The 16405-nt window shown below is 39.6% G+C and overlaps 1 protein-coding gene across 1 annotated transcript in view; it reads left to right on the top strand.

Moving 5' to 3' along the window:
• The window catches only part of ITPK1 (inositol-tetrakisphosphate 1-kinase), a 125839-nt gene that overhangs the window by 68257 nt on the left and 41177 nt on the right, over nt 1-16405 (top strand). Inside the window, exon 4 of the mRNA XM_065751316.1 lies at nt 6721-6838. Coding sequence (XP_065607388.1) covers nt 6721-6838 — 118 coding nt within the window. The remainder of the gene's footprint in view (nt 1-6720; nt 6839-16405) is intronic.

Raw genomic sequence — 16405 nt, forward strand, 5'->3', positions numbered from 1 at the left:
CAGAAGCTACTAAAGTAATTTGACCCAATCCTGTCTTCCCACTTATTGGAATGCTAAGTTCTGTAACATCAAGGATAGTATCAGTATTTTTGTCCTCTGATAGCATCCTGATTTGCTTTTTTTTTTTCTTTACAAGTTAACATTGTTAAGTCAGAAATATGCAGGGCAGTGGTACAGAGAACTGTTTTCCCAAAGAATTCCTATCATAGTCTGAATGTTGCATTTATCATTTTAAAAGGTGGCGTTTCTGATGGATAGTTTTGATCAAAGGCGTGAAATTTTCCAAAATTCATGAAATATGCTCATGCCAGGTAGAAGAACAGTTCAGACAGAGTCTGCAGTTTTCACAACTTTGCTGTCTTGGGAAATTATATACTGCTTCCTTATAACGCAGAAAATGTTCTTAGTGGAGAAAATATTCTCTTTGCTTTAGTTAGAAAACTTCTCTGCTTCCTCCCACCTACCTGTTATTCAAACTCACACAGGAGATACGGTTTAACTTGTGGGTCTGGCCCTCTGGTAGCTGAAATAACAGTTCTCTGAAGAATATATGACTGTTCATCACTGAGTACTATCGGCATCCACATTCCACAGCACTTGAAATTTCAGATGCCCAAAGTAGGATACAGAGAGATGGACTTCAGGGGCCTTCTGCTAAAGCTCACAGTCTTTCCTTCTTTCAGACATTAACTAATTTGCTTTGATAACAGACATGTTATGTTGATGGGAAAAAAATGATGCCCAAAGAGAGAAAAGGACACATGTTGAGGTGCTCACAGCTGTGTAAAACTCATGAGATTCCTGGTCCTTTGTTGATTGCATTTCTGAAGGTCTCTATTTGAGTGAGGCACAGAGAACTCATCTCTGTGTAATGCTGCAGTACCTCCTTTGTCCCTGGCAAAACATGCTGATAGGGAATTTGTGCAAGCATTGGAAAATAGAGTGTAGCAATACAATTAGTATCTAAAACATTTCTTTTATTCCTGAACGAGAACTCACAGAATTGTAGGGGTTAGAAGGGACCTCTAGAGATCATCAAATCCAGCTCCTCTGCAATGCAGGCCCCCACAAAAAGCTTATCAATGGGTATTGAATATTTTTAATAAAAATTTCAGCTAGTCAATTTACTGTATTTAATTACTGGAGATCATAAGCAGGTCCTTTTTCAAATGTCTAAGTGAGGTTTTTAAGAATCACTACTGAGTTTGGAGGATGTAATTTCCTTAATCTGCACTTAACCACCAGTATGAAGTTCAGTATGGAATAGGGCAGAGCACTTTGCAAGGAGAGCCCTGGCTTTGGCTAAGAACTTAATGGGCTCTTCTTGGTGTGACAGCTAATGCATGAGTAGAATGCTATTACAGGTAAAATGACCCACCAAAGCTAAATGCTTTGTCCTGATAAATTTCTTAAAGTAATCACAATGTACCTTGACATTATTCTATGCATCTTGGTTAATATTTAAATAAATTAGTCCATTATTTTTGTATAGGAAGCTTTGTTTTTAAACCTGCTTAAGTTAGAAAAAGTTTTCACTGAAATTTTCTATTTAATGAGTCTGTGGGATCAATTCTGAGATTGGTGAGAGATAAGTGCTGTATATTTATGTGTTTATTCTTTTGTTTGGGGAACTTACTTTTTGTATCTTTTTTGATAGCACTTGCAAAAGAGTAAGATCACCTGAATTCTCTTTCTTATAAAGAACATTGTCATTTTCCTGTAAATATCAGTATTTAGGCAAAAATAGTGCTGTGGTCTTATGAAGATAATTAGCAGTAGGCTTGTGGGAAGTTGAAAGCTTTTTATTCTGATAATACTGGAAATTTGGATTCTGCATCAAGTGTTGTAGAAAGTAAAGTTATACACAGCTGGGTCATATGCAATGTCTATATCAGAGCAACCTCAAATTGCCTACTTGCAATTTGGCATTGCTGAGCTTCCAATGGCAAGTTTTGGCCAGGAGTGCTCTGAACGGCTGCTGCAGGGATGCACTAAGAAACTTGTGTTGTTCTTACAAAATGCTCGGATACAGCTGGCCTTCAAGGGCTTCATAGTTAGCAATGTGAAATTTAACCACAAATGACAATAATAAAAAAGCCAAGAACGTTCGAGCAGAACTTGATGTTCCATCTTCTTTTTCTTTCTCTGTCATCAGTCCTTGGTTGTTCAGTAAACAGTTACCAATCATATCTATTTTTTGAGGATACCATCTTCTTGCAAAGAAGTGTAATGTAGTGCCTAGAGAATTAGAAAGAAATTCTGGGATGTATGTTCAGTCCACAGTTTCACTGCGTGATCTATACCATCCCATTTGCATCCCAAGCTGTAACTTAAGGGAAATGTTATTAACTCCTTTTTGAGATTAGTATGAGCTGATAGTGCAAATAGCTTGTTCCCTTATTGCTTATTAAATTGACCTGTGAGATTCTGATCAACTTCATCTGACTAAACAGTCCAAAATTCAGCATGCTAATTATCCTGCTACTGAATATGAATTTAACATTGAGATGAAGCCCGGCACTTGGCTTATTGGTGGCTCCATGGAGCAGTCTTCCAGGAAGCAGAGAGCCATAGAAGGAGGAACTGTTTGCCAGTCTGCATTTCTGACCTTTGGAAGAAAAACTTATTTCAGAGCTGTACTGTAGAAGCCTTGACCATCTCTTCTGCAAGAGCTGAGGAGGAAGCTGGGTCTGTGTACCTGCTCTCTGCAGACTGTAACAAATGCTTACAGTCTGGTGCCAAGCACTAGCTGGGAAGCCTCTTTGCATGTCATTTTTGTCTTGCTGTTTGATGACTGTTCTCAATTGCATCGTAAAAAAAAATATTGTTACAGCAGGCTCTCAAAATGGTGAGGAGGAGTTGCGTGCTGCTGGTGATCTTTTAACTGGAGAAGACCTTTGGGACTGAGCCTTCCAAGGTCTTTGTGCTATTTGGATGAGGACTGGATTACAGTTCCTCCAGAGAGCACTGGCAGATTTTAACTGTGCTCCACTGCCCTGAATATCAGTGCTGAGTGGTTAATGATCTTCTCCAAAGCCTAGATGAATACCATGTGCAACACCTAGTGATTTGCATGAAGGACAAACAGAGAAATTTTTCCATTTGCTTCACAAGATACTTCAACCTTTATTTTAGAGAATGTGGAGTCTCCCTTCCTACCCACAACAACGCTGGACTGAGCTGACTTGAATATAGTTTATTTGTCATACAGTAAAACCAACCAAACAAAAAACCATAAAACAGCACAACATTGAAGTCCTTGACGTTTCCTTCTTGACCAGGGTAACATGGGAGAGAAGTCAGGTGTGAACTGTACCCAAGGTACCATTTCACTTGCTGTTCCATTTCCTTTGTCTTGGTAAGAAAGAAAACCAAGCTACCCCAGTTCCTGACCTCCAAGTAAAGTTTCTGGCTTTGAAAATTGAATATGTTTTGGCCGCTGTAAGCCACTGCTGACTAGGAAAGTTTGTTAAGCTCTGGTTATAGCAAAATTCTCTCTGAATAGATGTCTGTTGTAGCTATGCAGGGGTTTGCATAGCTCTATTCATTGCAGCTCCTTTCTGTTGCATTCAAATTGATGGCCTTAAGGGATGGAAAATCAATAGGATTGCTAATTTGTCTTTCAGAGCTTTTGAGAACAGTTTCTCTTTGAATTAGCCTTCTTGAAAGGACATCACAAATAGTTTTATTCATAGGCCTGTGCTGTCAGGTTGATGAAAATTGAAAATGCTCCCTTACTCTGCTCTTTATCCTTCCCATCGCTGGCCATGTTTCCTACTTCTGACTTTCCTACTCTGAAGTTGTCTAGGATGAGCTCTGCTATTAGAAGGGCTTGGGACTGGGATGAAGGGAAATTAGGGAAATATTTCAGAAGGTGAGAAGTTAGGTTTTTGCTTGTGCTGCAGTAATCAATTTCATCAGGTATCTGTGGGTACTTATGGAGATGAGGAGATGATGCTGTGGATTTTTTGTGGTCTTTTTTGTATTTTTTTTCTTTTTAATGTACTAGTGCATTCTGTTCCTAGTTAACAGATTTATACTCTGAAAGTGGAAGAGCTTCCCAAGGATAGGTATTTGCAAGATAAAGCTGTGGGGAATTCTTGAAACCAAGAACTTAGAAATTTGCTTTCAGATGTGGAATGAATAGAAAAGGAACAGATAAGGTGTGTGCCCACTGCCCCATGCTGCCACCAGCATCCTTCCCAACTGCTGCAGGGGTCTCATAGGTTTAAAGAGACAGACAATTTTGGGATGGGTATTTGTTGAAGATCCACCTTGCCTATAGCTTTCCTTCTGGAAGGAGGTGTCCATGCACGGAATGCACCACAGCACGACACAACAGAAAGGAACTTCTGTGGTTGAAGTCTGAACCTGATTCAAGGTCACTAGATGAGTTTTGTTTCTGTCTCTACATGTTTTCCCCTTGGAAAGCATTTGTTTGTTGTTATAAGCAGTCATCTCCATGTTTCTGTACATAAGAAAGCACAAATCCAAACACTAGCATTGTTTCATTTGCTGACATTTTTATATGCAGTTTTTGTTTAATATTAAACAAAAGGTTACAGAAGTTTTATTACTTAGTAATAAAGTCAAGTCAATGAGTCAGTGAGTGTCTCTTATCATCTAATAACCTAATATTTGCAGTAGATACTGTATCAACTTTCTGTTAAAATATTAAAAATAAAAAATAAAAAAATTACCTTTTTGGGTAAAGGGACAATTATTTTCTCATCTGTATGTATGCTTCTCAAGAAGAGCTTTTAAAAAAGAAAAAAAATTTGGCGATATCTAGAGGTATTTAATAGGGAACATGAAATACTTTGTCTCTCTTTGATTTCAAGTTTCATTACTGGCCTTCTGCCAGTAGCAGGGCTGGTTCAGAGCATTACTGAATGCCAAGCCTGGAATAGAAACAAAGGAAGATCTGCTAAAAATCTTGTTTTTTTAAAAAATTTTTATTTATTTTATTATTTTGTTGTTGTTTGCATTTATTGTATCAAAGATTAGAAAGAGGAAAACATAAACATTGACTGGGTCAAGCTGAACTGTAGCCCAGGGACAGAGCCTTTTCAAAATACTGCTGGAAAGTCTAAATATGCAACAGATTGTTGTCTGGGTTGCTGGGAGTCTGAAGCAGGATACCAGTCTTTGGTAAATCCACCAAAGGAAAGCACAGAATTGTTTTGTTGGGATGACTAGAGAAGAATTGAATAGTAAAGGTTGATAGATTGTACTCTCCCGAAAGCTATCTTTTGGATTCAGTTATTCTCCTTCTGCAGCTGCTCCATTTTCAAGTTCATATTTGTAATAGTTCATCCTTTTTTTTTTTTTTCCTAATAAGGGAAGGTTGTATTCAGTCTCCTGTGTGTGTTTGAAGAGGTTGTCTTCTTACACTATTAAGTCCTCCAGGCTCTAAATGTCATCTGGGAAACAGCTCCGACACTTGGTGGTGGTTTCATGTTTGCCTTGCAGAGCTCTTGGAGTCTCATTAAGGGAGCAAGATGAGCAGTCAGTCACTGGAAAGTCAGCTGAGATGCTTACAGCTATTGAAGCATTGCTTGGTGTAGAGTTGCCTCAGGATCAGACCTTCATTCCTGTTAAAGCTTATTATGCTGTGTCAAGCTTAGTTCTTGGATCATCTTCTAATATCATTTAGAGCTATTACCATTATAAATGATGTGCCTTGAAGTTCCTTACAGAAAGCATTAAAAAAACAGAACTCTTTCTGGAGTTAATGTGAGCCAAACTACTGTGAAGTAATACCTGAGCACAGAACAGTGAGGACTGCCATTAATAGCAAGCCATCATCAGGAATATTTGCAAGCTGCGCAAGGAATGGAGATAGGGAAAAATAATTTCCTACTTGTGGGAGAGTAAAGGAGATGGAGGCCAAAGGGAGGAGGAATTTATGTGTTGGGGAAGCAGTCAATTATATACAGAGTGGGCTTAGATGGGCACTTGTGGAGCTTGAGCTCAACATGGAAGCAACGTGGTCAGTGTGGAGGGGCCATCACCACATTACCACCAGGAGAGACACTGCAGGATGAAAGTGTGGTACTTGCAGCTGCAAGCTGCAAATGTAAAATGGCTTTTGAAAGCAGGGTTTAAGAAAGACAGATGCTGGCTTTGAAAGTGTTTGTCCTAGTCTGAATGAGGTAAAATAGATTCTTGTTTCCCCATTTACTGTAATTCCAGCCCTTATCAACCAGCTCTTAGCACTGCATTTGCAACAGCTAGAGGACAGTTTTTAATAGCAGCATTAAGGAACCCAGGTGTAGTTCTGAGCTTAGCTCAAGCAGTTTCTGATGTTCTTGTGTAGTAATTCAGTGCAGGTCTGACCCTGAGATAGCAGTGTGTCATCTTTCTTCTCCTTAATTGCTTTTCTCTGCCCTGCTCGCAGCTGTTATGTGGCACTTTGCCACTGGCTCGTTTCTGAGTGCTGGAGTTGCAGCACAGGTTTCACTGCTGATGGTAGTCTACAGGAGGAATTTGCTATTCTGAAGCAGTTAGCTGTCACTTTTATTTTTGTTTCAAATGTCAGCATCAAGTCTGTCTTGTCACATCCTGCATTGCCAGTGTCTGTTTCTGTCCTGTAGAAGAGAGGTTGGATGTTGACTCAGGTTTTAAATTCTTTCTCTTTCCCATCTCACTATTTTCCACACTCTTCAGCCAACCTCATGCCTTTTTGTTTTCTTTTTTCCCTTCATATTTGTTTTGCAGGAGTATATTGATGCTCATCCAGAAACCATTATCCTGGACCCTCTTCCAGCTATTCGTACGCTTCTGGACCGATCCAAGTCTTATGAGCTCATTCGACAAATAGAGGCATACATGCAAGGTAGGCCAGTCACCTGCTGTCCCAGAAGACATTTTATTGTGATTTGTAGGGAAGGAAGCAACTGGCTTCTGGAGGTTGGCTGGGAGCTTTCCAGCAGTGGCTTTAGTCCCCTTTAATTATCTTGCACTCCCTGGGAGCGCAAACACTGAAGAATTCTGGTGATGTGGGATAGCACTCTGGACCCCAATGCTCTTCTCTTTCAAAGTATGTAAAGGAGGTTTGGATCTGATTAAAAATATGATGTGGGTTTAATGGGGAGCATATTTACTACAATGACTGCTCACAGAAATCTTCAGAAAAACATTTCCTTCTGTGGGTAAATTGACATGTCTCTAAAAACTTAACAGCTTGTCGTAAGAATCCTGAAGCTTCAATTTGGAAATTTATGAAAGAAAGAAATTTTTTGAAAGAACTGAAAAAAATTGTTAATAGAGCTAAGATCCTTGAGAAATGATGGAAATCTGTTGCACAAGTTAATTGCTAGGGATAAGTATAAGTGGTCTACTGTTGTTGGATAGCTACCTGACATACATTGTTGCCTTTAATTGGACTCAATTGGATTCATTCCTATATTAGGAAGTCACGTTTCTTAAACCTGAATAATTCTAGTGTCTTACCATCTTAGCTGTTAGGTTAAGTTAGTCTTTCATTCCCTTTCTACTTCTTTTACTGCCATTTTATTGAAATATTTATTTGATTTTCTGTTCAGTTTTACAGAAGCTCTGAAAGAAAGTGTTCCTTGTGCTAGATGACTAAATTTCGGGGAAATTGCATTTTTGAACTGTTTTCTATTGTGGCATTATTGCAGTTTTCTTTATGATTGCATTATTTCTATTTCATGGGCACAAAGGAAACTCATCAATTTGCATTTTTATAATTTGGGGTTTTATTGACATACTGTTTGTATCTGACTTGCCTGGCCCCAGTAGTTTAGAAACTCAGTAGTTTCTTTAGTAGTCTCTCAAATATGTAAAATGAAGACTAATAGCAACAGTCTGCCATGTGCTTTACGAGAAAATGTTCAATTACTTTAAAAGGATTTTGTTTTGAAGTGATTATTGCTGTATGTGAATGAATGCTGTATGGGAAAGAACTACTGAGGGAAATCTGTGCTCTGAAGATGGGACTGTTTTTTTTGTTGTTTTTTTTTCCCTAGCAACAGAGAGATTTGGGGGGAATTATTTATTTATTTATTTCCCCCTTACATTGTTATTGATATTATTATCCTTATTTCTCTACGGTAATATCATGCTCAGGAGAGCTTCCAGTTTTTGCATATATTTCAGCCTCTACTGGTCATACTGAGAGGAAAAAGAAAAAAAATAGAGAGGGAAAACTACTAAGGAAGAAAAAGGAAAAAGTCGATTTTTATTCACTTATAACTGACAGAGAAGCTGTTAATAAAATTTGGGAATGAGGCAAGAAAAAGCCTTACCTGTTTTCATAGGCTGTTCTAATATTAGGTGATCAGAGCTATGCCCCCAGGTCTCCCAGCCATAGCTCAGCTTGTTTTGTTTCATAATCAGAAGTGTTATGGCAGAGACCTTGAGCCACCTTTGTTTTCAGCAGGGGGAAATCTCAAGAGAGATGAGTAAGTGGCTGACTTCTTGTTCTGGCCCAAGCAGATCAGCCTCTGTATTTCCACAGTAGAGTAGAGGAGACCAAAATAGCTGTATCCCTCTAGACAGAGTGGTGGTTTTTTTCCCCTCCTAATTTTCACCTGCTAAACAGTGTTTTCTGCTCTACAGCTGTCACAGAATATCCCAAGGCACTTAGCACTTAGAAAGCTAATACAAGAAGTAATACATCTGTAAATAGCATAAGGTCTTTAAAGTCACATCTCTTTTTGTTCTGGAATTTAGAAAGGAAGTCACTACCAAGAATAACATCCTAGAATTTAGTAGTAACTAGAGAGCCCATTTTATCATAGGATACAGGTTGAATGTGGTGGGTTAAGCTTAGTGCAAGGGATTCTCTCTTCCAAAGGAATGCCGTACTCTTGGGACAGTTCGTTATTTGTGTGAGGAGAAATGCTCTGCTTTGAAAAACCATTCAGAGGGCAGTTTTGGATTCAGGTTATCTTTGCCTTTGAATTTTGTTTCAGAGGAACTACAAACAAAGTAAAGTCTTACTTATGATCTTCAGTTTGAATTTCATTTCAGGCTTGTTGAGAAGAATATAATCAAGGTTAATCGAGGTTTTTACCAGTTGAAGGGAGGATGAACACATGTTTTGGTCACTTGCCTACATCTTCAGAAACGTTGGATGTTGCTGGGGTGACCGTGTTCTGCAGCTGTAGGGCCTGGTGTTAGATGAACAGCTTGATGGTATAGGTAACTATCATTCAGATGTCCAGGTTGATGCCTTTTAGCAATGAATTCTCTATATGGCACAATAAAAGGAATCACTCACTGTATGAAGTGCCTAAAACTGGCACGTGGACGTTGTTAAGCTTTCTGAAAGTTCTGCAGGATGCTCTTTATGAAGCCAACCACGTGACAAAAAAGCATTTTGATCTAGCCTAACAAGAACAGGTTGGAATAGGCATTTTGTGGTACACACATTGTCTCTGCTATTGCAGTCTGTAGCTAGTAAAGAGATTGAGGTGGAGAAGAACTACAGTTAAGTAGGCAGGAGTTACTCATGCAGTTTGGTGTGAAGCGTAGAGTTAAACCTGAACTTTCTACATTGTAGACTGACACTGTAACCACTCAGTACTTGTGGGGTTCACAGACTCATGGCGGTTGGAAAGGACTGCTGAAGATTGCCTAATCCATCTACCTGCTCAGAGCAGGATCCTCAGGTTCCTCAGAGCCATGTCCATCTGGATGCTGTGTGTCTGCGCAGATGGAGGCTGCACGACCCCTCTGGGCAAACCTACTCCAGGATCACTTTGAACCAAGCCATGCTAGCATGTTGCTAACAGAGTAAAGTGACTTGCAGAAATCCAGTTGGTTTTTTTTTTTTTTCCCTTCAGTTAGTAGTATCTTCTTTGGAAGGAAATGGGGCACTCTTCTAAAAATATACATACATCTATGTAAAGCAATTTTAGCATTTATTTTAGTGGTTTCTTTTTTGGAAGAAATAGCCGGGTCAGGGCTGCGACTTCTTTTTTCCTGTTCTCTTTTATGTTGAGTGCAGGGTCAGAGAGAACTAGTCATTCTGAAACCTTCACTTCTAAGTCTTTTGAAAAAAGTTTGCATTCACTACTCATGTCCTACATAGCTGGCAGGTCTATCTTGAAATAAATCAGTGAAAAGACTGTTTTTGGTACGGCAGTTGAGTTCTTTTGGCAGTTACATTGCTTTGTTTACTTATCTGTGAAGAATGACTTCTGATATCAAAGTGCTCTAGAACAGATTCTGTAATGTTTGGTGAAAGATTAGGGACATTATTTAACAGAAGTTTCACTTTTGCAGAGTAGCATGTGGTTGGAGCTGGGTCAGCCTTTTTGAAGCTTCTGCCTCATGAAAGATAACTAGATTCTCTGATGCTGTGTTGGAAAGCTGTGATCTTACAGCCTCAGAGTTCAAGATCGGACTTTTTAAATTATGTTTAAGGTGATAGTAGATAATCACTGAGTTGGCTTGGCAATGAAGCCTTTTTATTTTGAAGATGAAAAGCTTTTAACATTTCTGAAACATATTACACATAATAATCTAAACAAAAAGAATTAAAATCAAAACTGTGACCAATGTGCTACACACTAAGTGTTCTTTCTAGTTAGTGCCTGCGTAGAAAACTCAGCTTTCTTTTCTGGCACCTGTACAGTTCCTTCAGTACTTGAACAGTGCTTGAACTTCAGATACTGTGGACCTTGGCGTTCATTCCTATAAACATTTCTACCTGTTGTTGGGTTTTTTTTCATCATTCTAAGAGAGTTGATGTGTGGACACAGTTGTGAGTCCTGAATTCCTCTTTCCTTGTTTGAAATAGAAGAACTATGCCCTAAGGGCAGACAAAACAATATAAAACCATTTAGATGTGATATTTTCATCAGCATGTATTTGAAATTGTTTTTTTGATTGCTTACTGTCACAGGAGGTGCTGTTGCTTTGTGTGCATGTCATTCTGATTGCTTGCAAAATTTTGGAACAGAACTCTGCACCATTCTCTCTCCGCTGCATTTCTTTTTGTTAGATTCTATCCCTGTCTTAGAAATACTTCTTGAACTGCGTATGTCATTTGGGCCTAGGAGTGTGGCTCATCATGATGTAGCGGATAAGGCACTTTACGTGTTACTCCTGGTTTTCTGCTGGTGTGACCTGAGGCACAGCACCCTTGTGCATCGCCTTCTCCTGACACATCTGCCTGTCTCACAATGCCACATTTTTCCAGGCAGAAACCTGTATTCCAAATAGATGTGCATATGACTCTTTTATACTAAGTGTCTGTTGCCAAGCAACATGTGATGCATTTTATCCAAAATCATAGTTCTGCTGATGAGTAGAAAACTGGGTTCTTGTAGACTAACAGCAAAGTAGTCTGCCTTTCCATTTTGGAAGTCATGGGGGATGTATACTCCTGGAGCGGTGCATACTCAGAACTTCTCAAAATTAGGCCACCCAGATAAAGTGCCTGAAAATAGCTTTGTGTACATAGTTCTTTATGTTCACCTTTGGAAACTGGTCACCGTGGTCTGTGGCCTACTTTAGTTAGCAATTTTGGTCAGATGGGAGGGAGAAGAATATTCACACAAGTCAACTTTAGGAACCTTCCTCCATATTTGATGCTCATGTCAAATTGAAAGGGAAAATTTGTTTTTAATTTAAAGGTGCTAAGTAATCCACCCGAGACTCTTTTGTGTAGAAGCATCACTAAATCCTCTGAATTGAGGGCTGATGTTAGCTACTGCAAGAACTGCATTAGTTTGGGAAGCAAAAATCTTTCTTGTTGATTTTCTCTCAAGAGCACATGCAAACTGACATGCATCACCTCACTCCAAGGGTGGTGCATGTTCATGCACTGTGTTTTAATTTGTCTGAAAATTAGAGTACAAGTATGGAGGGAAATAATTGGAATGAAATTAATATTCTCAAGTAGGACCTTGTCCAAAGAGCATCAGCACACAGCAGTGCTGTGTGTGTGACAGCACCGTGTACTCAGGCTGTCCAGCCCTACTTCACCAAACTGGAAGGATGCTGGGAATTCTGACCCAAGGTGATGCCATCTGACATCTTTGTCATAAGAGCTCATTGTTTCATGTAGGATGTGGTTGACAGAGGCGCATATTGGTGTTGAAATCAACAAGGCCTGGCTTTTTTAAAGTGGACTGCGGCTTCCAAGGAACTAATCCTATCCTGAGCTGAAGCAAAAAGAGAAAGGGAAACCACAAAAGGAATCTGAAATCTCTCTTGTACAGTTGCTTGCCATTGTCAAGGTAGAAAGAGCAAAAAGAGTGTTAGAGTCAGGAGGAAGAGTGGTAGTATTATAGGAGTATGTTGCATCCTGTTGTAGCCTGTTTGCTGGGCAGGGTGTACTTAGAACATGTCTCAGAACCAGTGGCATTTGTAGAGAAATAAGCAACATGTTCAATTGAAGCTCTGTACACCAGGAGTGAACCACTGCTTGTTAATCAGGATAAAATAATCAGAATAGTAGAAATTGTGTGTATCCCAAATGGCACGGTTTGTCTCTTCAAGTCATCTGATCTGCTGAAGACCTCTGAAGTTATCAGCTAAAGTTGGGCTTGGTGGATTCTGCATTTAGATAACTTTCCATAAAAAAAAAATCACTCCTTTGAGAGCTGATGTTAAGTAAACTGAAACATCAAGTGCAAGACAGAGACCAAAGACAGAGAGAGATAAGCAAACTGCTTCCAGTGTGGCAAGCCAAACATCCCATACCAGCACTGTTCCAGGGCATTTATTAACCACTCTGGAAAAGGCAGATGAACACAGGGCTGAACATTTTTCAGATAAATCCAAATTGCTTAGATTATTTTTTTTTAATGCAATGGGAGACAGGAATATCAAGTGGGCCTAACAAAATTTAAGTGGAGACTCGGTGTGATGGTAGATCAAATTTATTGTAGTCTCTTGGGCCCATAAAGAAATAATACGAAGCGTCACACATTGTTAATTTCTAAATTGACTCACTGCTCAGGAAAGACCTCGGCGTCAAAGTGGATAGCTCGCTGGAAACTTCTGCCCCCTCTGCCTCAGTGGTCAAAGAGAACGTGCCAGCAGAACCAAACAAAAATCTTACGGTGGCCAAAAATAGCATTAAAGATACTGAGCGTTCAGTTGTGGAAACAAAGTATTTTATCTCCCCAGAAGACTGTTTTCAGTTCTCCTTTCCTGAATTTAAAAGTATGTGTTAGAAATGATAAAAATGCTGGAGAAAAGAGGCATGGTAAGGGCCAAGAGACAGCCATGCAAGGGGAAGTGAGATGAAGCTGGGGCTGTCAGAGATGGAATAGAGCCCGAGCTAACAAACTATGAATAAATAAAGAAAGATAAATGTTGTCCTTTTTCCTGCCTTGTCAGGATAGGGTTCCACAGAGTATCTATGCAATTTCCATAAAACATCAAGTATGAGTGTAACTAGATTGAAAAAGATGGGAAATGTTTACTGTTGTGTTTAGAAGACTTACAAACTGTTGAGCATAGTCGTGACTGGTAGGTGCTAGGGAGAAATTTCATTTATGAACTCTGAATTCCATAACTTGAGATATTTTCAGAGCCAATATATTCATACATTTCCTCTAGTCTGAAGCTCACTGCTGAAGAACAGAAACTGAGGTTTCGTGGTCTCAGCTTGACCTGTTGTCTCATGTGGTTTGATAATTTCTGTCTTCTGCTTCTCACCTCCCATGAAATAGGAGTGCCTGAAACTATGGTGATGATTAAAAACAATTTTTAAGTTTGACATATGTTTTAAGCCTAGGATAAGTAGTAATATTTCAACAGTATTACTGTCTTGTGAATAAAGTCTTGAGATTTCATATTAATTAGTCTTGGGATTTTGTATAAATTATTATCTGCGCTTTTCATCTTAAGTGGGAAATTCAAGTACAGCCTTATGTGCTAAAGTGTTAACAGAAGTGCTTTTTCTTCCGTAGCCCACACTAAGCTGTGTGGAGTGTGGTAGGGTGCATGTGTGGAGGCAGAACTGTGACACAGCTGAGCAGATACTCATAATATACACCAGGACATTCCTGAACACACTTGAAGGAGTTTGTCAATTACCTCTTGTTTACTGGAGGATCAAATTGTTCTTCCTTCAAGTCACAGTTGTGCTTTGTCTGGGACAGAGCATTACTTACAACTCTGGGACCTTTCAGTGACTTTCAAAACTTTAAATGTTGTTTTATTTTTTCCCTTGTTGCCTAGCACAGTCACGAAGAAAATCGACAAGCTGCAAAATGCACCTCCCATGTAAATATGAAAATGAACAAACAGGATTGTTCCTGTTTGTGAGCCTTCACAAGGCTCACCCTCCTGGTTGCCTTAACAAGCCTGGTCCACCATTGGAATAGTTGCTGCTTTTGCCCATGCTGTGGCACAGCTGCCAGCTTATTTCTTGTCTCCTGGGCTAAGGAGGAAAGTGAGAATTCAGCTGTTAGTGAGCTTGTTAGCTTCAGATGCGGCATCGGGATTCCTGTGTGGGGGAGTGTTCATATTCCAGCTTCTTCTTTACCAGCTTGAGGATGCTATGGGGGTGTTTGCTCTGTCAGACTGAGTCTCAGTGAGCAGCCAGCAATGAAGTCTACCCTGCAGAGATGCCAAATGTCAGCGGCACAGACATCTACCCACCACTAATGAAGCTAACTGATAAATAGTTAGCTTTGTGGCAGCCTACATGCAGCATTGTCAGCAAGGCATGTATTAAGGGAATCTCTGAACCTGCCAGAACGTAGCATCGAAATTTTGGGAGTTGTAAACTAGTGAATGCAGTTTTGTTGCAGCCAAATCCGTGGGGATACCTGAGTTGTTTGAATGGTCCTGTTTGACTTGCACAATTTGATTTTTCTGAAGAAATGCCATGAATAGAGCCTGGGGGTTTGGAACCAGCCATTCTTGATCTCTGCTGTTGAGATTCAGGGCTTTGAATGCAATCCTATTTATTTTTTATCTCTAAAATGCCAAACTTCCTTGGTTGCCAACGGGTAGCTTCTCAGAGTTTAGACAGCACTTGGGGAACCTTTCAGTGCTCTATTTGAACACTGGGAGGAGAAGGTAAGCATGATAAGGGTTTTGATCACTAAACTATAGTGCTTGGACAAACTAATAGAGGAGCTGTGATTTGGGATGCCGTGAGGGAGCTGTAGTCTGTCTGCACCTGTTCATGTGGGCATGGTGCAGCAGGAGCAAATATTTCTTCCCTGGCAGAGAAATCTTTGGAATGAGTTTGTCACTTGCTTCACAAGGGTGAGGCAGTTGAGTGATGCATTCCTGAATCAGCAGGCTCCTCTTGCCCTGTAGCATTAGTTAGGCAACCACATATTAAATCTAAAGCTATAAATTGTATAATTTGCATAAGATATTAGGCAGAGCAGCACAATGGAAGAGCTGCTAATTGCTGATTTGGGAATTCTTAGAAGAATTTTCTAGGAGATAAACTGCAGTTACTTCAGAATTAGGCAGTTAGTATTGGTTTTCTAGGAGAAAAGTGTATCCTATCAACTAATTTCTTGTTCTTTATAATTCACTGATGCACTTGTTGCTCCTGGGGGCAGTGCTTTTATTCCCAATTAAGAAAATACATTTTTTAAAGAAATTAACAAAAACTACACATATGAGAAGAGAAGAAAAATGCCACCAGCAAAAAAAAATAAAAATAAAAATAAAAATAAATGAATTTTGGCAGAAAGCAGATACAGTTCAGGAGATGCACATTCAGTAAGTAAGCTAACCAGCAAATGAACAGTGCAGTGGCGGAGCAGTGGCACAGCTGCACAGAGAGGTGGTGGAGTCTCCTTCTCTGGAGACGTTCCAGACCCGCCTGGACACCTACCTGTGCAACCTGGGCTAGGGAGCTGCTTTGGCAGGGGGTTGGACTCGATGATCTCTAGAGGTCCCTTCCAACCCTACAGTTCTGTGATTCTGCAGGGAAATAAGTTCTATTACAAACTCTTTGCATTGTGTAGGTCTGGTCTAGGTTAATCTTGCAGTTAAGTTAGATTGCAGATGGGTTTTTGTTTGGGTATTTTTTGCTGCCTTTGCAGCATGATTAGAAAATTTTAGTGTTGCAATCATGAATTTTGACCAAGTATTTTCCAATCAATCCTTAGACTGCCACTTAGTTAAACTGTTAAATCTTGAAATGTGTTTATCTAGGTAGCATATGTGTTTAGGGACTGTAGAACTCTGCATTAGCTAGTTTTGCACCAAGTCTTGTGTCTTCCAACACCTTCCACAATGTTTGTATGCATTCTCATTTTAAGAGTTGTTTATAAAATACAGGAAGTTCTGCAAACTTGGTGCTTCCCCTCAAGGTCTTGTGCTGTGGGAAAGTGACTATCTTAGGTACCAGAGCTGATGGTGAGTGCTTCTGTTTTTTCAGAATTTCGAAATAATATAGTGTTATAAGAAAGAATATCTATTTCATTTTCACTGAAAAAAA

The sequence above is a fragment of the Cyrtonyx montezumae genome, unplaced genomic scaffold (genome assembly GCF_038088225.1).
Source record: "Cyrtonyx montezumae isolate F1298 unplaced genomic scaffold, pur_monq_1.0 scaffold_10, whole genome shotgun sequence".
Classification (NCBI taxonomy): domain Eukaryota; kingdom Metazoa; phylum Chordata; class Aves; order Galliformes; family Odontophoridae; genus Cyrtonyx; species Cyrtonyx montezumae.